Below are 23792 nucleotides of genomic sequence, written 5' to 3'. Positions count from 1 at the left end.
TATTGTTTAAAATTTGATAACCAGTTTCCCATTAATTAATTTAGAAAGAAAATTATTTCATATTTTATATAAGTTTATCAAACTTCTTGTATTGTTGGTTTATTAAATTACTCATACAAATAAATTACAGCCTTGTTTCTATATTTTTATAATTCAGTTGTTTTTTTCTTCTCATTTTTTTCTATTTGAGCATTCTACCAGTAAAAAAAACTATCAAATTATCATTAAAAAATTTTGACATACAAGATAAAAATTAAATGATAATAATATTTCCATTATATTAATTTTATTATAAAAAATTATCATGATATACATATAAATATGGAAAGATTATTTTTCAATAAGATTTATTCATTTCTTTGCATGTGTTTTATTTGGTGATACATTAAAAACATAGACAAATAAGTTTGAAGTGTTTAAAAAACAGAAATACCTCATTTATGTATTAGGAAAAAAAAATAGTTTAAGTGAATATTTTTTCAAAATTTTTATGAACCTTATTTTAATTTACGAAAAAAATATATTCGGAAGAAATTTTAAAAATAAAAATTTTTAAATAAATGTAAACGCCACTCTTTTTTTTTCTATAGAAAGGCGCCATTCGGAAGAACGAAACATAAAAATTAACGACCCAATAAAGAAAATTTGGTCTACAACCCAAATCAATTAATAAATATATTTATTAAAATTTAGAAAATATAAATTTCAAATATCTTTTTTTCTTCAAATATAGTTAATATTTTATCTTGTATATCTAATATATATAATCTCCATAATCACAACACGATCGTTTTCGTATCTCCTTAATGTATTTTAAATTTAAGGAGACTATATAGTGTAATGTTAATTTTATCTCCATAATTAAAACACGATCGTTTTCGTATCTCCCTAATGTATTTTAAATTTAAGGAGACTATATAGTGTAATGTTAATTTTTTGCTCTTTACGAGAATCGAACACAAGCCTCCCGTTTCAATATTAAAATTTAAGAGAAAAAGAGGTAAAATTGTCGCAATGTATACCGTGAGCATGTATTAGAAATATCAAAATTTAAAAATGTGATGGAAATCATATTGGATAAAATTTAAAATAGAGGTGCTTTAAGATTTTTGAATTTTAAATATGGGTTATAGATTGATCAGAATTTTTTTTTGCAGACATAGCCAGGCCTGATCAAAAAACCATGTCCCATGTAACTTTCATAAATTAATTAATAGTTAACATTTTTAAATTTTGCCTGTGCATTGAATGCACTGAACACACATCTAATATTTTACATATTCCTGAATATTTAGGGGTAAATAGAACTTTAAATGCATAAAGTACCAATTCAATAAGAATATGGTAGAACTTTAAATGGCAAGTACCCATTCAATAGTAACAAGAGATTTATTTAAATACTATTTTAATTTTTGAATTTATGTATAATCTAAGGTTATATACCATTGTATTGGGGTTTCAGAAAAGATAAGAGAGGTATGGAAGGGACAAAGCACACCTTGTTGGTAACACAAAACTCTTATCTAGCAAGAATAAATTTTTAGATTATAAATTGCAAATACAAATAAATAACATAAATAAAATTACTAAATATATCATTAACATATTTTATAAAAATAGTGGGAAATTTAGAATAACCCCAAAATAAATATGAATTTTTAAATAACACCTCATAAGATAGGAAAATTTTGTATATTTAATCATAACTTCATAATTTTAGAATGTATGTTATTCATAACTTATAACATTTTTGATTAAATGTATAACCTTTTTGTTTTACCTATATATAATTTGACTATGATTTAAGTTAACCTCCTATTATTTGTTAACTTAGAGGACATATCTTTTTATTTTTTCTATTGTAATTTAATAACAATTTCTTAAATTTAATTTATGTTTTGTAATTAAGTAATAAATCATTTGGTTTGTTTAAAATTTAAATTAGGATGAACATATTTTCAGCATGGTACTTTATTATGTATTCATAAGTTTCATATAATTCCAGGAGATCACCTGCAGAATCATAGGTAAATCAGATATTTACCCTTTGATGATAATTTTGAAATTAGACAGATTTAATTCTTATAAACGCCTTACATCAGACCTATTTTTCTGGATCAAAATAAATTATTTGGGTTTTCCTGGGTTTGGGAAATATTTTTCACCATTAATATGGACTTGGACATAGCTTGAGAAACATTTTTCATAATTATTATAGTCTAAGATTCCTGTAAATTTTTTAATTTTAAATATAGGCTAGAAATTGGCCTGAAAATTTCTTTTGAAGACATGGCAAGGCCTGATCAAAAATCAAGGCCCATGCAACTTTCATATTGTGATTGTTTTTTTTAATGTATTGTGACTTTTTATATAATTTATTTCAGTCCTCAACTATCAAAATTATTATGATCTTATACGGGTTTGAGAAAACCAAGTGCGAGTACCTGGCTTGGTATTTTTTTTATATATGGCATAGGTGTAATATTTAACACAGAATATTTATATGGGCCTCAGGTAAAATCTAATTTAAATATATTTTTATTGAAAAAAATAGTATTCACTCTTAGTCTTAATGGGTTGACTTGGTTGGGGTGAGCTGGGCTAAAATAGACTAAAAAATAAAAATGGTTTTTAGAGATTTACCTATCTCCAGGGCTTGGAAAAAAATTTTGAAAATTACTATCGTTTGGCCAGGTTTGAAATTTTTTTATAAAATTATTATGGGTTGGGCTGGGCTTGGAAAATATTTTTATAAATTATATTGGGCTGGGCTTGGGGAAAATTTTTCAAAATTATTATGAGATGGACGCTTGGGAAGTTTTTTATTATTAATTATAGGTCAGACATTGGCCCAAAACAAATTTTTTTGCAGGCCTGGGCTTGACCTGATCAAAAAATCAAGGCCCATGAAAATCTGAATTGTATTTTTTAAATTCATTATGATTATTTAAATATTTTATTTCAGTTCTCAACTACCAAAATTATTATGATCTTTCATTGGGCTTGGAAGAATTTTTCATAATTAATATGGGCTTTGGTCTTTGCCTGAGAATTTTTTTTTTATATTAAATATTAGGTATATAAGTAATCAGTAATATTTAACAAAGGTATTATCAAGTAAATGCTTTAAATTTATTTTTTACTCAAACCATAGTATTTACACTTAGTTTTAATGGATTGAACCTGTCCTGAAGGGGGGGGGAGGGGGTTAAAAGAATAATTATATATTATTTTCGAATAACAGGTAACATCTATCATAAAAGTAAGAAAATAATTTACATTCCCCATCATTTTTGACGGGCTATCTACTAGTATTATAATAATCTATAATTATAAGTTACCAGCACAATAATTTTGTGAGAAAATATTATATTTTAAAATTGCATTCTCGTTTAGATTTGAGTGTTCCGCAATTGGCATCTTTATTTTTATAAATAAATAGAGAAAAGATAAAAATATATTTAAAATATTATATAAATTTATATTACCTTTTAAATGATTGGTTGTCCCCGAACTCATGCATATGATTATAAAAAGTTTGTAAAATTGTACGGTATGTATCGATTTAATATCGAAGTAACTTTATTTACGATTTGAACTCTATTGTTTGGCCTTGAAATTTTTATTTGTTTTAAATATGTTTTTTTTTGGTAATTATTACAAGTCATTAAGAATAATATTTTATTATTATTTTATTATTATTTTTTATCAATATTATCATTTTTGTCAATATTAATTTTTTGACAACATTCTTTTTTTGGGGGGTTATAAAAACTTCGTAAAGAGAAGAAAATATTCTTTATTTTTAATACATTTGTTAGATTCTAACGAAGTGTAAAATTATTTAATAAAAAAAAAGGTAAGAAATAAATAAATAAATTTGTAAAACGCTTCAACCAAGAACCGGTGATAAAATAATCGCTGGGAAATTTATTGTTGATAGAACCTAGTGGTCAAAACTGAAAAATTCTAGTGGTCAAAACCGAGAAATTGGTGCCGTGACAACAAATTGAGCACTAGGACCTAGTGGTTAGTAGCTGGAAATTGGCAAATATTGTTAAAGCGAAAAAAAAGCGCTAGTACAAATAAAATTGAAGCGATAAATCGCTGTGAAATTCGCAAATATTGTTAAAACGAAAAAAGCGCTAGTACAAGTAAAATTGAAACGAATAAAACGTTGGAGAATTGTAAAGATTTTTAAAGCCAATGAATCGCTATTACAAAAAAAAAAGCTAATAAATCGCTGGAGATTTACAAATATTGTTAAAGCGAATAAAGAGTTATTGCAAATCTATTTAAATTAATCGCTGAATATTTGCAAATAGTGTTAAGGCGAATAAAACGCTATTGCAAATATTTTTAGAACTCGAAATCGCTGGGAATTTACTAATATAATTAGAGCAATTAAAGCGCTATTGTAAATAAATTTAGATAAATTTTAGGAATAAAAATTGGTTTACAATAAATTGAAGCAAATTTACGTCATACTGTGTTATAAATATTATATTAAATACTAAAATACAGCGGATTAAACACTTATAAGTGTTAAAATTATTAGTTAAATTGCTGAAATTCAAAACGAATTTCACATTAATTATCTTTGATAATTTATTTGAAACAGATTAACACGGGATAAAGTGTTTTTAGTTTAAAATATCATACAAAGAATAGTAGTGATATATAAATATTAAGCATTATATTTATGTATATGTGCTTTATAGGAATATTCATAGTCCCAATCATTTCTTATCTATTAACTCTCCAAGTGATAAAAGTTTTTATTTTAAAAATTATAGATAATTTCTTGTGAATTGGTTATGAAAAGCTTAAAATTCATAAAAAACTGAGAGATCCAATATAATATTCTTGGAGCACTTCTCATTTTAGTTATATGGATATGTAGTTTATTTTTTGGAAGAAGAATTAGAAGGAGTAGGAATATAAGAATTAAAGGCCTGTCATTGATCATCGAAGGACATAATGGAGAAGAGGATGTGATGGGTAAGGTAACCTGGTTACCAGTACAGAAATTGATCAAAGGATGCACTGATAGTAACTTAGGAGAGTTGAATATAAATGATAGGATTGATAACACGCAAAGAAGAGACCGTTATAGAGGGTTAGGGTATAACAATCAATTGGGGCCGTATAGATGGTCAAGAGAAAATTCGCAGGAAAGGCGAATGGAAATAAGACCAGGTTTTAATCCCCGAGGCAGAGAAAAATTAAATTGTTATAATTGTGGAAAACAGGGCCACATGGTGAGAGATTGCCGAAACGAAATGTTTTGAATGTGGAAAATTTGGACATATAGCTCCTTATTGCCCGGGAAAACGTGATAAATTACGTTGTGCGGGTTGTGGACGATTTGGTCATAATAGGGAAGAATGCAATGTTGCCAATTTCAATACAAGGGGCGGTTTTCCACAGAGAGATATGGTTCAAATTGCTCCAAATGTATCTTGAAAGCGGGAAGAATGAGGATATAGAAATATCCAATTTAACGAAGAATAAAAGTTTAAATAATATATGTTTTCGATGCCGCAAGGAAGGGCATGTGACGAGAGAATGTCAGTATTTGTGACTATATGATAGCAAAAGATATACCACAGAGGTCGAGAAGCGGTGGGTCAAAGAAAGGGAAAAATTTAATTATGGGAATAAAAGGGAGAAGTCAAATTGTATAAATATGATCCAAGAGGAAGTAGTGCATGATCCTTGCCCTAGAGTATGGATTAATTTGAATGGGAATATGGTTTGCATGTTATTTGACACCGGGGCAGCTATCTCCGTGATGGGACATGAGAGATTTTGGAGTATTTGGTTTGGTCGAAGGGAATGATTAAAAGTGAAGATATCAAGATCCGGTAGTTGGATGGATTAGATGTAGCCGTGATGGGGAGAGTAGAATTAAAAGTGATATTGGAGAATAGAGTGGAGATATTGGATTTATAATTAATCGAAGAGTAAAGGCCGTAATGTGACGGGACTGGATATCGCAAATAGGTCTATATTGTAGTTTTGGGGGTGTATTCGCTTGGTGCGGTGTATTTTTTCCTCTTGAAAGGGATGGGGAGATTAATTATATGAATTATTGGTATAGAGATAAATTGCCTGGAATTGAGGCACTTTGGGGGAGGGTAAAGGGGAAGAGAAGAAGGTGGACGGGAAAATTTTAGGGGAGATATAGGGGGGAATTTTAGGGGGGATATCGGGGGGAATTAAAGGGATTGTCGCGACTTTAGAAGAAAAGAGGGAAGAGAGGATATTAAAGAGAAGGAAGAAAATAATGACAATAAAGAATTAGAAGTAAAATTAGATGAAATTTCAAATGATGGAACAGAGTTGCCGGAAGAATGGACAGAAAAATATAGTATGAAACAAGGAAATACAAAAAGGTATATGTAATCAAGAAATAGAAGGGAAGGAGAAAGAGACAGGACGACAAGAAGACGAGGAATTTCGAAATGAGGAAATAGAATTGGGGATAATAAAAGTGCAAGAGGGAGTGCGAAGATTGGTGGATAAGTATAAGGAAATCTTTGAAGAAAATTTGGGATGTCTAAGAGATTACGAAGTGGATATCAAATTAAAGGAGGGACATGTGCCAAAATTTTGTGCGTTACTGCGAATATCGTTTGAATGGCGAAATGAAGTGGATAAGGAATTGGATCAATGGGTGCAAAAAGGCATAGTATGTCCTATAGAATATAGCGAATGGGCGACACCATTGGTACCGGTGCAGAATGGAAAGTTTCTTTTATGCGCAGATTTTTGGGTCACGCAAAACCCGTGGGTAGTGGAGGTCAAATATCAGTTGCCTCAAATTGAGGAAATATTGGCCAATTTGAAGAGTAGTATGTAGTTTTAAAAGGTAGATTTTTCCAACGCCTATTTTCAATTACGGGTAAAACCTGAGGTACAAAGGTTATTAACTATCACAAAATTACAAATATAGGTTAATAAATTAAAATTAATTATTTTTTAAAACCGTTTTGAACCGGTTTAAAATATTTATAACAGTTCAGTTCGCTCTTTTTATATTTTATTTATAACTGTTCGGTTTGGGGTTACGATTCAGAAAATTTAACGGTTCATTTGGTTTAACGGTTTGTTTGTACTCAATTTAAATTAAATTGAAATAGTTGTGTCTGAGGATACGACCTTTACACAGTCTGCAGTGTAAACTGTGCCTTCCTTTGTTTTCTTTAGGAGTTCTGCAGCCAGAGAAGATGTGATGGGAAGTTAACGTACAATTAATGCAAATTCCAATTGTGGGTAAGATTTTGTTGCTACACTATTGAAGATAGTGAAGATGAATCGTTCGGTTGATAGCATGCTAGATTATATTTTACGCAGCGAGCTAAAAATAATCTCAATTATCTTAATTGAGCTTATAGGATGGGACATCAACGACATTTTTGGAGATGAGCATTGATGATGGGTTTATAAAATAGACTCAAAATAAATTAGTAAGAGCAAATCGATGTGAGATCAGACCCCAAACCCCTAATTTTGTTTAGTAATGGCCTGAGCCCATAAAGTTTAATTTAATCATATGTTCAAGATATTTTCGGAATTCCATTTTCATAAATGCTAGGAGGGATGGAAAAATTAAAATATACGAGTTTATGAGCTCAAAGCAGAAATGAAATTTGCCGAGACTGGTAAAATTATTAACTGGCAGAGAATTTGGTTTAAAAATTAATATTGGGTCGAGCGGGCCGGACCGGGTTTTTCAGACCTCTTTTAGATGTGATAAATCTTTGTATTATAAAAAAATATTGAACTGTCATTTTGTATTATATAATAAAAAATTGTCTACCTTTTTTTTAAAAGTTATATATTAAAAATTGTTTACCTTTTTTTAAAAAAAAAATATTAATTGAACGATTTACATTTCTTGTCTAAATAAATTAATTTTTTAATATAAAAAAAGTCGATATCTTGGCTAGGGCAAACTGTCGTAGAAGATTCAGAAATCTAAAAGATCGATACAGTTACAAGTAGATGAAAGTAGCTAAAAAATTACAAGAGAACGAGAGACTAGATAGAACAGATGTTCAAGACGTTCACGCTGCAATAGTTAATCTCTGACCAAACTGAAACTCTAGTCTAAGATACGAAAATCGACGATCATAGAGACAAGAATTCGTGGTAACAATAGTAATCGCAGAAAAATTATCGCCAATCATTTACTGAGAAAAAGCGTTAATCAATTACAATAGAACATTTTAAACAAGAAACTAGATAGAACAGATGTTCGAGACATTTATGCTGTAATCGTTAATAGCTTACTAATATCGCCAATTGTTGACGGAAACTTTAGTCTAAGATACGAAAGTTGATGATCATAGAGACCATAATTCTTGGAAACAATTGTTATTAGTAGACAAATTATTCTCAGACGTTAACAGAGTTAATGAGCCAATTGGTTAATATAAAAGAATATTAGAAATAGGTGACTATCAAGGACGACAGGTCAATGCTGTCATGCTACAATCGTTAACAAAAGTCGTCATCGTTTACCAAATAATATGCTAATCATTAATTAATAGAAACCGTTAGAAACAAGCTAAGTCTAGGATAATTTACCAAAGGAATTAAAACGAAATATAATTAAAAAGAGATTAGAAGAATTCATCGTGAATCGTGAGAAGATGCGTGAATCGAGTTCGTTAATTACCTATAGAGATCAAGAAATAATCGTTTACCAGGGGTTGACAAGAAACAGAAGGATTCAAGAATTTCAGATTATAATCGGATACACAGTCCTTAGCAGTGAAGAAACTTAGACAATAGACAACCATCGTTAGAACTTAGAAGACATTAAAGACTAAGAATAGAAGTAGTGGAGATATAAGTTCAGTAAAATTGAAATTGAAAGAAAGTTAGTCATTCGCGGAATGGTGGGTCTGATTTAAGTAGAAGGGTGTTGTAATATACAAAGGAGAAATGAATAAAAGGAAATTATTCAGATTAGATAAAGTTCAAGATTTAAGTTTGTTGTTTAAACATTATGTAAATGCTTGTTTGTTATGAAAATAGAAAAAATATTGAATTTATATAAATTTTTAAATAATAAATTAAAGTTTATTATAATCTGACGAAATTTATTATCGGATTATGATAATTTTATATAAAAGACACAATTTTTATAATTTAGTTCACTTTTTAATTTTTTTTACTTTCACTTAATTTTTCGCTTTTTAGTAATTTATACTTTTACTTTTTCTTTTTCCTTTTTTTTTTGGTTATGTTTTCCCGTTATATTAATTTATATAATTTTAAATTTTTTAGGATATATTTCTATTTTATATTTAGGTTCCTCCAATTCAAAAAACCACTAAATGTAACATCCTCATATCAATTGCGAATCTATGCCATTACTATATTTGTTTTTTATTTTATTTAATCTTACTATTTTATAAACTTTTAATCATTTTTATAATTTTTGGTGTATAATTTCTATATATTACTTTTTGTCATATATATTTTTTAATATATATAAAATTATACCTTCTATATAATTAAATTAATGTTTTGACTCTTAAACTTGATACGAATATATAATAAAAAGTTTACACTTGTTTGTTATTATAGAGGATATCTTTTTTACATACTTATTTATATGGATACCTTAAGGATTTATAATTGATATCGGCATATTCCGGTTTATGCAAATGGCGTCTATTATATTAAATAATTTAACATAAGAATGTTTTTTTTGAGAGAAGTGATATTTATTCTCTAGTATGGTATGTCGCAAAATAAAGAAATAATGAAAAAAGATTTAATAAATGAAAAACGATATATAGATAATAAAATTTTACAACAATTTTCTAATAATACTGTTGAAAATTTAAAAATTGCAAAACAAAACCAGATTAATACGATGAATGATTCTGATAGTGATGATGAATCATCTGAGGTATGAAAATTTTTCAATCATACAATATTTATATAATCTAATATTTATCACACAAATTTAGGTTGAATGTAATAATTCTACTCATTGTAATTTAAATTTCTTGGGACCTGAAGCTCAAATAAAATTAGCTCAATTATTTGAGGAAGCAGGTAACATGATATATGCAAATATTCTTGATGATAAATTAATTTTTGATATAGGATTGAAACATCTTTCACCAGATGATGGCAAAGGTGTTACAGATCCTGAGATACTAAGACAATTAACTTCATCTGTCAACTGTGCACTTGAAGAAGCAGTTGCTGCTCTTACACTAACTAGAATTAAATCAGGATCATCGAAAGGAATTCAAACTCCTGATGAGTATAAATTATTGTTAAAACTAATCTAATATATTTTTAAACAGCCAAGCAAATTTAGATGCCTTGCATCAAAGAGCACTTGAGAGTTTGGAAGAAGGTGAAAGTTTACTCTCTTTGGCATGCTCTTCTGGATATTATGAACTTGTTCAGGTACCTTTGTTTTATATTATATATTTTCATTCATAATCATTCTTATATAAATTTTGTCAAGTTTTTCTCTAAATTTTTAGATTAAAAAAATAAAATAAAATGTTATATATAGGTTTTACTAGCTATGAATACAAACATAGAAGAGCGGGGGATAAAAGGTGATACCACTCCATTGATGGAAGCTGCTAGTGGTGGTTATATGGAAATTGTCAAGTTACTTTTGGAACATGATGCTGATCCCAAAGCACAATCTCTATCAGGTATTCTATTTGTGATAAATATTTTATATATACTTATGTATGCACATTAAAATGAATAAAATAAAACTTTTGAATGGAATTGTTATCTGTATTTTACATAATACTATATATTAAATTATTTTTTGATATTTTATTGTGCTTGCACACTGATTTATTTTGATATAAATATGAATTTGATAGTTTATTTATAAGTAAATTGCATTAATTAATAAAATTTGTTATAAACTTTTTATTTTATTTGTTTGGGGACATTATTATGTCACATTTTTTCTCAACATTTATTAAAACTTAATGAGAGAAATGAGATATTTATATAAAAAGGATAATATTTTAGAAATTTGCAATCACATGAGTTTTTGATGTTATAAGAGAACACAGGCTCACTTTCATTTTGCTGCTAAAACATTCCAAATCTTTGGAATAGGTTCTGTTTTAATGAAGTTCTTGCATTTTGAGAATTTTTACTTGGAGAATAATATTGTAGTTATATTATTGTGAAAAAAACATAAAATTTAATTTAATCAACATTTGTGTTAAATTAAAATTTATAACTTGGATGGAATTAGATCAGCTGATTTTAGAAATTTTCATAACGAAAAACAAGTTTACTATAATTTTTTGGTCAATTTATACACAATAAATATATGTCTAGATGTATAATTTAGAAAATTTTAGCATGGGAATTTTTATATTAATTACCAAACTAATTAGCCATTTAAATAAATTTTTATGATTAATTTGAATTTTGCTTTGCACAATTTTTTTTAAACCATAATATCTGAACTTTTAATTTGTTTTAATTTATTATAACTGATCTTACATTTTGGTAAGATTAACATACCCCCCTCCCCTTCCCCATAATTCATTCCAAATCAAATCAAAAGTAAGATTTTCAGTTAACCACTTTCAATTTTAATAAAAAAAATTCTAAGATTATATATTTAGTAGTGTTGTTAAACGGCACGTTTTGAGCCCATTTTTAAAAATGGCTGACTCAATATTTCATCCAGAAAAGTATTACGAGAGCCTGAAGATTTTGCTTGGAGAAGGAACCAAGGTCTAGACATATATTCTAGAAATGTCTAGACTTAAACAATATTTTTTCTTGCTAAAATACTGAGTCAGCTGTTTTTTAAAAATCGGCCCAAAATGAGTCGTTTAACAACACTAATATTTAGAATAAAATTTTTGATTTTACATTACTCGATTATGTAAGGTCAACGATGTAAAAGTCAGTCATTTTACTTTTTTTTATATATTTAAAACAAATTAATATTTATAACTATGGTTTTAAAAGATAACTGGGTTTGTGGCTGTTAATTCTTTATTATATAAGGTCATCATCGCATATCCAGGAGATTGTTGCTATAAAATATTTTGAAACAACAAAAAATTCCTTATTTTGCCTTAAAATAATATATATATTGTCATCAACATTTTTTAGCATAGATGCAGCAATGCCATCTTTTAAAGCTGATATCAATTTTTTTTTATTATTTATAATTAATTTATGAAATTCATTAAAAGAAATAGAAAATAAAGATTGGCACCTTCTTTCATTTTATAAATTTATATATAAACTTTTGTTAAATGAGCAACTGAGTCATTGGTTAAAATTTAAGGCACATGCCAATACCATTATTGACAGATCACATACTGTGAGTAATTGTCATAGGTGCATTTCTGATTTTTATATTTGCAATTTTTTTGATAAATTTTGCAAATTTACCCGGTTTAAAATATATTTTTCAACATTTAAATTTTTTAAAAAATTCAAAAATATTATGTAGTAGTGCTAATTACTGTTTATAATGTATTTTCAAATGTCCATAATCTTTTAATATTTTATAAAAGTTTAAAAACTGCATATTATAGTTTGTTTAATTTTTGAAATTTATAGAATTTATAGAATTATGCTTTGAACATGTTTTTACATTCTTATTTATTATCATAAAGTTTTGAAAGTTTGTGAACTAAATTTTATTGATATTTTGGACACAGTCTAAATAAAATATAAATAAGTTAGAAATGGAGGTTCTAGTTATTTTAAATTTTTTTGATATATGATAACCTTTATATTAATATTTTTCCTATTACAAGGCACTTATTATCAAATTTAATATTTAATTAATTACAACTTAAATAGCTATAAGAGGTAAATATATGGCTGATTTTACTCCTTTCACAAGTGTTCTTAAATGTTATTTTTAAAATGAATGCTACCACTTTTTGCCAAAAAGATAGAAACATTTTTGCAACTTTTGTCAAAATGAAGTAGTATGCTATTAGCTACCACTAATTTTTTTAAAAATTACTATTAAATCTTTTTTATTTTTTTGGTTATATGTATTTCATTTATGTATATAAAAAATTCAACATTTACATTTAAGTTTATTAATTATAAAAGAATTTGTATAAAAGGACTATAAATGATGTAATAATAATTATTTTTTATTTATTTATTACATTTTAATAATAAAATTATTCCAATAATATCATGCCTAATTCTAGGTGATTTTAACATTAGCACTCGAGGCTAAATTTTTTAAATATGAAAAATTATAAAATAATCATTTGTATATTTAGTGAATTAAAATTTAATTGTGTTTCAATATGTCTCACATGAACTTATTACATCTATATCCCTTTAATTTTGATATTTTATACTAGTTGATTTGGGTTTACAAATTTTGAAATATAAATTTCAAATTTAAATTATAATTCATAAAATAAAATTATATTTTATATTTCTTGTCTAAAATTTTATTTTTTTAAAAGTAGTACACTATTAGCTATAGCTATCAAAGAGATAGCACACTACCTTTAACAACTTGCCTAACACATATTATTTTTATGTAATTAAAAGCCAACATGCTAATATTATATTCTTTGTCAAACTTTAATATATCGTCGGCTCAGAATTGGAGAGGTCCACTTGGTGAAAATGTTTAAAAATGAGAAAATCGAATATAGGAAAAGCTTATTAATCAATTTTGACAGAGCTTATAACCTTGGCAAAATTAATATTTTTTTTAATCTAGTTTTTATTTTTATATACTATATTGGTTAATTAATAAGGCTATTACCCACTTCTAACTCCAAAAATTTTGAAATTGTCTAAGGGAGCACTCCAATTCTAGACCTAACGATATATAAGGTGGTGTACGAGTTGGTATAACCTCTATTCAAAAATAAAATTATACAGGTAACACAGCCTTGACTTATGCCTGTATAGGTGGACACTGTGAAGTAGTGCGACTCTTACTAAGCAACGGTGCTGATGTGGAGCATCAGAATGAGAATGGCCACACTGCATTAATGGAAGCAGCTACAGGGGGCCATGTTGACATAGCCCGCATATTGGTGAACGAAGGAGGTGCTAGCATAAATGCCCACTCTAACGAGTTCAAAGAGAGTGCCCTTACATTGGCATGCTATAAAGGTATGTTTTATAAAATTTTACTATTAGGCTCTCTGTTTTTTTTTAGATTTTGTTTGCCAAAAATTTTGAGCAAATATTTTTTGAAGATCACATAATTGAAGGTTTTTTTTAAAAAAAAGGTCAAGATATTTTTCTAAAAAAATTTATGATTTCAATCATGAAACATTTTTTATGCATAAAAACTTAAAGTGTATAGATGCCACTTTTTAGAGCCAATCTCATTTTATTGTATTGATATTGGCCATAATCTGTCATTATACCCATTTTAATTTTTCTTGTCTACTTGTCTACTTTTTTTTATATACTATATTGGTGACTATACTATAATCATAATATAAGTCATTGAAAATGTGCTGCTATCAAATTTTAATTAACCTTTTTTAGGCATCAATCTAAGAATATGGAAAATCTCTGTTTTCATTAATTTTTATAATGAAATCATTTAAACATTTTGTGCTTCAAAAGTATTTCTATTGTGTGTAGAGAGTAGTATTCCATCTAATCTAATCATGATCAATGTAAATTGTTTTAATTTTATTAAAATTAGGTATGTTTTTTTTAAATATTTATCACTTCAATTATAAATGAATGTTCATAACTTAATAAATATCTTTCTTAATTGACAAAATTAAACATCAATGCTGAAATTTGAAACAAATATACCATTTTACTTGATTGAACTATTGACCAATATTTAAAAAAAAGATACATAATTGGCCCGATCCAATAAAAAATATTAAGGTACATTCTTAATATAAGCACAAAATGATTTGGAATTTTAGGTAAAATTTGATCAAAAATCTGCTGTTTGAGGTTTCTCTTAAAAAACTTATTTATTTTGAAGAGAATTTTAAACCCTGGTTTTAATTTTGATCTTTAATTTTTTTTTTCTTTCAAAATTGAATTCAGGGAATCTTGAGATGGTTAGATTTCTGTTAGAAGCCGGAGCTGATCATGAACACAAAACTGAAGAAATGCATACAGCTTTGATGGAGGCGTCTATGGATGGACATTTGGAAGTTGCTAAATTGTTATTGGATCATGGTGCTCAAGTAAAAAATACTAATTTCATTTTTTGCCTCTAATATACACAATACAGTCTTTAAATGAATTTAGAATGTAGATATAAACTTTTATTGTAAATTATATATATATATATCTAAATATCAAAACATTTTTCATGCTCATTAAATTTTTTTTTGAATGAACAACCTACTATGCCAATTTTTTTTAATAAGAAATATTTTTTTTTGAAATGAAAAATAAATATATAATAATCAAAAATTGGAGCAAGTTTGAATTAGATTAGCCTAAAAATTAAATAGGAAGGTATACTTAAATCTTATAAATATTAAATTTGATTCAGAATTAGACTATAAATGTACCCTCTTTTATATCATTATCTTATTTCATACCATAGGTGAATATGCCTCCAGATAGCTTTGAGTCGCCTTTAACCTTAGCTGCTTGTGGAGGTCATGTAGAATTGGCCTGCTTGCTTCTAGAAAGGGGAGCTAATTTGGAAGAAATTAACGATGAGGGCTACACTCCGCTAATGGAGGCAGCTCGAGAAGGTCACAAAGATATGGTGAATCTCCTGATCAACAGAGGTAATAGCTTGTCAGGTTGAGGAACGTTCGAAAATAAGACTGATTTCGATTTTTACTAAATTTATACAAACAAAGCTTTGTGTAACCTCTATCTGGGGCAAAATTTCAGCCTGATAGTTGTTATTTACAGATATAAGGGGTAGAAGCACACCAATGAACTTTTCTACTTGTTTTGGTTTTCAATTAATGATGGATTATAATTAACACGTTTATAATAAAATAAATTCAGTAATCAAATAAGGCTAGTACTTACTATTTTTAAAAAGCCCTTTTAAAAATAGAAGGCCAAAATGTTGCCCATATTTAGTTTACACAAACCTTAGTTTATATATAAAATTTCGTAAAAATTGAAAAAGTCAGCCAAATCCTGGTTGATTTGACACGTTTTCCATTTTCCTTTATATAATTTCTCATATCCTTTAGGGTTAGCCATGTAGGAATAGTATCAAATGTTTTTATCTTAGGGGTGTAGAAAATTGACTGGGTACAATCAACTCATATGCTGACTAAAATTCGCTAATCGATGCCCGAGTTATTTAATTTATGTTCTCTTTTAAAAATAATTTGAGATTGTGATGGGTTTCAGATTTTGATTATCAATAGACATAAAACCTACCCTGTTTTAATTTTTTTTAGGAATATATTGGTTTCACGTTTAACTTTTATTTTCCCTAACTTTTTTTCTAGAATTCTGAAAAGCCAGCCTGCCTGGTCACATCATCATTAGAATTTAGGCCAATCTGTGGCACGAAATATACGAATATCATATTTATTTCTCATTTCTTTTTTTTTGCATGATTGAATATCACAATTATAAAAGGCATTAAAAAAAAATAAGATAAAGTTTAATAAAAAAACTCAGGTGGGAAAGATTTACTTATTATCTTATTCGTATCATTTTTTTTTATAATAAATAAATAAACATTGAATAAATTTTCAAAGTTATTTACTGAATATTTTAAAATTGAATGCACAAAATTTAAATAGGAATAAAATAAGTATTTTGAAGAGGTCCTTCCTTAAGCAAGTTCAGGTGGCCATGATTCAGGCCTATATCTAAAAAAAAATTTGCGGTCTGGCCCCTGGCCTTTCTATTTTTATGCGAATCCCGTTTATGATGGAAGGTAGACTTATATCCGTGAATTTATATTTAGTTAATCAAACATTTGAATATTCGTTTATTAAGATATAAAAAGAATTATATCGACACTCATTAAAATCTCAACTATAATTATTAATGTATTTTATTTCTATTTAATTTTTCTAAATTAAATATGGTTTTACTCAAGGTGCCAACGTGAACGCCCAGACGGAAGAAACACAAGAAACAGCCTTAACGCTAGCATGTTACGGAGGATTTTTGCAAGTGGCTGATCAGCTCATCAAATCTGGTGCTGATATCGAGATAGGTTGCAATACACCTCTCATGGAATCAGCCCAGGAAGGTCATTTGGATTTGGTTCATTACCTGCTTTTAGCTGGTAATTTTATTATAAATTTTAAATGCAATTTTGACAAGATTAGAATCGTTACAGCACAATTTATATTTACATAATAATTTCAAATAATTCGGCTTTTTTATTATTTAACAGTCAATCTAATTCGTTTGTATAAAACCCCTTTGTTCTGGCTACCTTGTAGAGTTTGAAATCCATTGTAAGAGGTATAGTTCATTTAAATAGTGTTCTCTTAATAAAAACATGAATAAGCGATCAAATGTTATTACCAATATCTAACCCATAACTGAAATTAGTGTGTGTGGTGTATTTCTTTGTGTTATATATATTATTAATTAAATTATAAAAAGAATGCACATATTATAAATATAATAGGAGCCAACCCACATGGCCAAACAGGCCCCGGTAATACAGCCTTGACTTTTGCTGCCGAAAATGGTCACACAGATATAGTAGCCCTTCTATTGCATTACAGAGCTGAAATTGTAAATTGAATAAAGATACGAATATTTTTTAAATATATTTATATCTTCAAATTTATCATTACCTTTATAATTCTTTTATAAAATGATTAAACAGATAATACAATATGTAATCAAAAATTCAATTCTACCCTACTATACAATAAATGTATTAGGACCACGAAAGTGAAGGCGGGAAAACACCGTTAATAAAAGCAGCCCGCAATGGCCATGCCCCAGTCGTGAAACTCCTTGTTGAGAATGGGGCAGACCCTAATAAAACGACTGCCAATAACGAGCACACTGCCCTCTCGTTGGCCGCATACGCTGGACATATAGTCATAGTTGAACTCCTCTTGGAGTTTGGTGCTGATCCTACCTTTAAGCTTAAGGTTTGGAGATTAAGAAAGTTAATTAATGCTATCTGTCAATACATAAAGATTTACACCGATAATACAAAATGGAATGTTATGGATTTAAGTAATAATTACGTTAGGTTTAACACTGAGAATTTCAAGCTTATTTAAAGACAGGGATATTATTATTGTTTATACTCGTGGTTTTTAATTTTATATAAACGATTTTATTACATTACATTTTTTTTATTTTTAGTTTATTTATCTTTTAAACTACTATATATAGGACAATTCTACAGCTCTTATAGAGGCTTCCAAAAATGGCCACACAGATATAGTACAACTTCTGTTAGATTTCCCCAAATTTTTAAAGCAAATAAACTCGGAAATATCAACCTCATCACTGGCTCCCTCATTGATTCACGAGAGACAAGCCTTGAAAATTGTAAATGTTTTATTGATGAAATTTTTATTCATATTTATTTATCATATAATTAATACCTCATCAAATTATTTTACCAAAATATTTTAACATTTTATACAAAATTATTAATGTCAATAAAATTTTTATAATAAAAAAGCAACAACAACAACACCTCCAGCATCTTCAACAGCTCAAACAACTTCAGACCCACCAACAACTACAGCAACAACAGCTTTTGCTTTTAAAGGAAAAGAAACTATTTGCCACCCAGCAGCTTCAGCAATTGCAGCTCCAACAAAAACAGCTTCTTATTCAACATCAACAACAAAATCAACAAGCTCCAATTCTCAATCTACAGACACTTACTGAGTGTAATAAGGAATTGGAAGCTCAAATGCTGCCTAATCCAGCCATTGTTAGCAATATTTGTGCAGAATATTTTACCGGAACTGCCAGCATCGTCCCTTTCGGTGAATATTATTATTGATTCCTTAAATTTTATTTATGCCATTTCTGTACTCCAATGAGCCTCTAACATATTTGTAAAACTGGTTCACTTTATCCTCTTATCTAAATTCTCAAAAATAATATAAAGTCGGCTTTATTGCACAGAATCAGCTCACTTCTTCAAAATGTAACTAAAAATGCAGTAAAATTTATGCAAATACAATAATATTTTACTAAAAAGAATAGATGTTATTTAATATATTTACAAATGATAAAATACGTAATTTAATTAAAAATTGATACATTACATATGGTATATTTTTAAAATAAATATTAAAATATTATGTAAAAATCAGAAGCGAAGGAGTTTTCAATGAAATCATTTAAATTTTATTTTTATACATTTTTTATATAATATTATATAGTTTATGTGTAAATTCTTTTAATATGTACACTAGTGTTGTTAATTGGTTGGTTTTGCCAACCCCAGATGGGTTTCGGTCTAAAAATTGGCCAAACAAGCCCAGAGCGCGATGACCCACGGTATAGACCCGGGGTTGGGTTCAGATAAACGAAAATCAAGAAAAAATAACTCGCATTTACTAATCTGAAATGTTATTATACATTCTAATTATAAATCAAAGCTATGTTTATTATTTTATACTTCATTAATCTCATTAAATATTTGTTCAAATTGGGGTACTTTTGATGGTCACAATTTGATCTAGCTGTTTCTTCCAGATTATGTTAAATTCACATATATAATTATCAGTTTATATATATATTTAACCCTCTTCAAAACTTTTGTAGGATTTATAGGATATGTGGGCCATTCAAATTTGGAAGAAATTGATATAATTTAAAATCCCTAATGTTAACGGATTTCTTTCAGATAGTGCCTAAAGATTGATCCGAGTTAGCCTGTATTTAGCCATTACCCAATTATAGCAATTACACAAACTATATTAAAAGTGTAAATTGAACATTTTATATTATTTTGATCTTCAGAAATAGGCAGGACAAAAAGACGCTTCTTAAAAGCTACTCCCCCTCATAAATAAAAATGATTCAAAAGTATTCTAAATATCCCATTCAAGGCTCAATTTTACCGAATTTAGGAACTGATGTTATCAAATTTACTTGTTCTAAGATACATTTCTAAAGTTGGGAATAAAAAAATCAATCAATTACATGTTTAAAAAATAGCTATGAAATTAAACAAATCAGGCTGGAAAGTTTGTATCTGATTCTGAACTAGGATGGTCTAGCTGAAATATTCCCTCTACTAACCAGCATTTTGGTATTTCTAAAGCCCTAGGGTGGTCCCGTTTAAAAAAATTTTTTAACCCTAAGCTGAGTTGCTTGCATGGCTTTACTATCTTACTCTATACTTTTGGTGAATAATTTTTATTTGAACTATTGCATTATTCATCTGAATCCCGAGTCTAAACCATGGGTCTGAACTAGAGATTGGTGACTAATATTTTTTGAGAAAATTCGGGTCGGGTCGGACTTAAGAAATTTTTTTAAAATATATCTAAATTCATCAATTTTAATATAAAATAAAGAATATGCGATTTTGTTTACAGAAAGTAGACGTCATATAACATATACCGTTTATTTTTGAGTAATTATAAAAATTAATTTCTATAATTTAAATAAATTCGGGCCGGGCCAGCATAAAAAAGGTATGGGCTGAGCCAGGTAAAACTTTATGAAAAAAATGGCGGACCAGGCCGGGTTTGAAAAATTAGGTTCGATGCAGTTCGCCTGTCTGAACCTCGGGTCTATGCTTGGAGCAGACCTGTGAACCAAATTGGGTCGTAAATTTTTTACGACCAAGCGAATTAACAACACTTATGCATATTTTTTAAAATAAATGAGGGTAATAAATGAAGGAAAATTAAATAAAGGTGAAATTAGAAAAAGGAAAGTGCAAACGTGTTTATATCATGAATATCTAATTTTCTAAAAAAAAATTTTATAGACAAAATTGTGGAATTATTTTATGAGGAGGTACTTTATGTTTAGATACAATTGCTCGAAATGTATGTACCTCCCATTTGTCTAGTACCCATCCTGTGATGATCCTGTTTTAAGCTTATCCAAAATTTTCGTGTAAAATTTAATTAACAATCATCTTCCATTCTTTAATTTTATTCAATTAATTAATCCACTTTTTTAAAATTAATTTTAGAAAATCCATTGGTCATACATCCAGATGATAAAAATATTAATAATTTATTAAACGCTCATCTAGTGGAAAATGATAAAGATGAGAGATTAGAACTGGTCTCAGATATTCAGAAGACACTTAGCCTCGATGAAAACACAAATGAATCCTCTGCAATTACAGCAAGTACATAAGAATTTTTTTTCCTCTGTTATATACAATTATGTTATATGAGATATAATCATACTTCATTTTGGCCGGTACCTCCAATGTTAGCCACCGACTGTAAACGAGTCTTTGAAAAATTTTCAAATTATTCAGGCATGGCCCAGCCTAAGGGTAAAAAATAAAAATCCACTAAATTTTAGAATTATTTAAACCATTATTTTTGAAATGCTTAACGATATCCATTAACAAAAGATGATAAAGAAAGTACACGAAGAGAAAATATACCTGTTAATAAAGTAATAAGCATGTTTTTTTGAAAGAAATAGTAATCTTATTGTCAAGGAGACTTATAACTATTCCAAGGATAAAGGGGGAAATGCGGTATTGACCTTTGGCAAACGAGATGCACCAATACAGATAAAGGGCCAAACCCTTAATTTCTTACCCATACTTATTTACTGTTACTTAGAGATTATATGTTAAATGAACATAATTCCATTAATCCTTTTTTCACAAAAAATGTGGATAACTGGAAAAAACTCTCATTACAGAGTTGAGGATTTTTTTTACCCCAAATTTTGAAAAGCTAACAGAAAATTTTATAATTCGAGACCTAAAATAAAAAAAATTATAATACCTTTTTCTGAACTTCCCAAAAAATTTTTGGAACCTTCCTTTAATTATATTATAGTATCACCAAAAAATGCAAATTTGACGATATATTTTATTAAATCAATTTTAAATAATGAGAATTGCTTAAATTTTATAACATAACATCAACACATAGAAAATATCAGCATAAATTTTGAGTCATATTATATTCATCAAAAAATAATTTTTTATTTAGTAATTTCATACATGTTATTAAACATAATAAGTCATAAAAAAAATCTGAGTTTCAAAAAATTGCTTAATCACACATTTGATTATTATTTTTAGAGTAAAATTTTGACCACGATGGCAGCACTCCCCAATTGGCACATTTTGCAATAATCTAAAAAAAAATATATTTTTCAAAATACGAATTTTGTTATGATAACACGAATCATAATAAACAATTTAAACTTATCAAAAATATGAAAGGGAACGAATCTTCCACAAAAACAATGCAATTATCTATTACATCGTCTCAAAACATAGATGCCACTTCGATTAACTTTGTAGATCCAGAAAACGTTAAAACACCTCTCAAAAGTCATAAAAATGTACCATTACAGACAGTCAGCAATTACGTTTCTCTCCTGCCTCATCACCCCAACGCCCTTTCATCTCGTCAGAATACTCCGACATTGTTTAATACTGTTAATAATAACGTTAAATTGGTAGCCGGACCTCCTAGCTTCTTAATGTCCTCGAGAGTCAACGAAGGACCCATAGGTAATATCATAAAAATAAAATACTTGTATGCAATTTTATCAGGATTGTTAACTCGAGCATATTCCCTGGGAATTTATTCAAAGTTAGAGAGTATATTTCAAATTATTATCGTAGTTCACAATTTAATAGTTTTTGTTTCCTAAGCCATACAAATATATTTTAATGTGACCATACAACCTTTCCCAAAATAGATTACACATATGATGGTGATATCCTAGTTTTTCTTATATAAATAGTCACGAATAGCTTGGATACATTCATTTATTAAGAATGTTCTCTTTGCTCACATTTTACAGTTTTTGTTTATATTTTTATTTGACTATGTAAAACTTTCCAAATAATAGATTAGCTATACCCAATTATGATTCAATTATAATAGGAATGCTATTAAAAAGGTCAAATCCTAATTTTTCTTATAAATGTAGATATATTTATCCATTCATTTAGAATAAACTGGTAGCTCACGTTTTATAGTTTTTGCCTTTATAACAAAAATATTATTTGTACAATTTTTCACAAAATGATTACTTAGATGTGGGTATGATTTATATTACCCGAATGTATTTTTTAATTTTTAGTATAATCAATAATATATGTATTGAAAATTGTTAGTTATAATTTAAGCAATAATATCATCAATTCTCTTAAATTTCTCGTTATTCCCAGAATTCCCACGGAAAAATTACCGTCGTGAAGACCTTAAATATTATCGATAAAAGGTCTATATATCAATTACTGAGAGAAGATATCTATTTAACAATTTAAGTGTGTGTACAGAATAAGATCGCCATGTTTTTAACATCAAGGGGAATATACGAAATTTTGAAAATTAATCTAGAGTTCTGGATATAGCAAAATTTTAGCTGGATTAAGTATGGGTGCAAGTGAATTTTTTTATATAAAAGAGGGTTCAGTATAGATCCCTGTTTGGGAAAGTTAAAAGAGTAAGTTCGGTCCTGGAAACAGCAGACATAGGTCTTGTTTGGCCCGAACCGTATACTAAAGAAGAGGTGTATGTATGAGCATCTTTTTGTAAAAATGACAGTAAAAAGGCTCTCCTCAATAGTCATTTTTATTACATCTAATTTTTAAAAAATTAAAAAAAAATTGACATCGGACTAATTGTTTATAAGAAATCAATGATAGAATAACAAAAAATTCCTGTATCGAAAAA

General features: G+C 27.9%; 1 protein-coding gene across 1 annotated transcript in view; it reads left to right on the top strand.

Moving 5' to 3' along the window:
• The first annotated feature begins 9745 nt into the window (after positions 1-9745).
• The window catches only part of LOC135925225 (uncharacterized), a 29116-nt gene continuing 15069 nt past the window's right edge, over positions 9746-23792 (top strand). The window contains exons 1-15 of the mRNA XM_065460448.1: positions 9746-9931; positions 9993-10080; positions 10132-10294; positions 10338-10443; positions 10556-10703; positions 13909-14145; positions 15055-15197; positions 15566-15755; positions 17045-17236; positions 17588-17697; positions 17850-18065; positions 18316-18474; positions 18611-18923; positions 21098-21259; positions 22325-22618. Coding sequence (XP_065316520.1) covers positions 9761-9931; positions 9993-10080; positions 10132-10294; positions 10338-10443; positions 10556-10703; positions 13909-14145; positions 15055-15197; positions 15566-15755; positions 17045-17236; positions 17588-17697; positions 17850-18065; positions 18316-18474; positions 18611-18923; positions 21098-21259; positions 22325-22618 — 2692 coding nt within the window. The 5' untranslated portion in view covers positions 9746-9760. The remainder of the gene's footprint in view (positions 9932-9992; positions 10081-10131; positions 10295-10337; positions 10444-10555; positions 10704-13908; positions 14146-15054; positions 15198-15565; positions 15756-17044; positions 17237-17587; positions 17698-17849; positions 18066-18315; positions 18475-18610; positions 18924-21097; positions 21260-22324; positions 22619-23792) is intronic.

The sequence above is a fragment of the Gordionus sp. m RMFG-2023 genome, chromosome 2 (assembly GCF_954871325.1).
Source record: "Gordionus sp. m RMFG-2023 chromosome 2, tfGorSpeb1-WG-v2, whole genome shotgun sequence".
NCBI lineage: Eukaryota > Metazoa > Nematomorpha > Gordioida > Chordodea > Parachordodidae > Gordionus > Gordionus sp. m RMFG-2023.
This window is presented reverse-complemented; position numbering and strand designations above follow the sequence as displayed.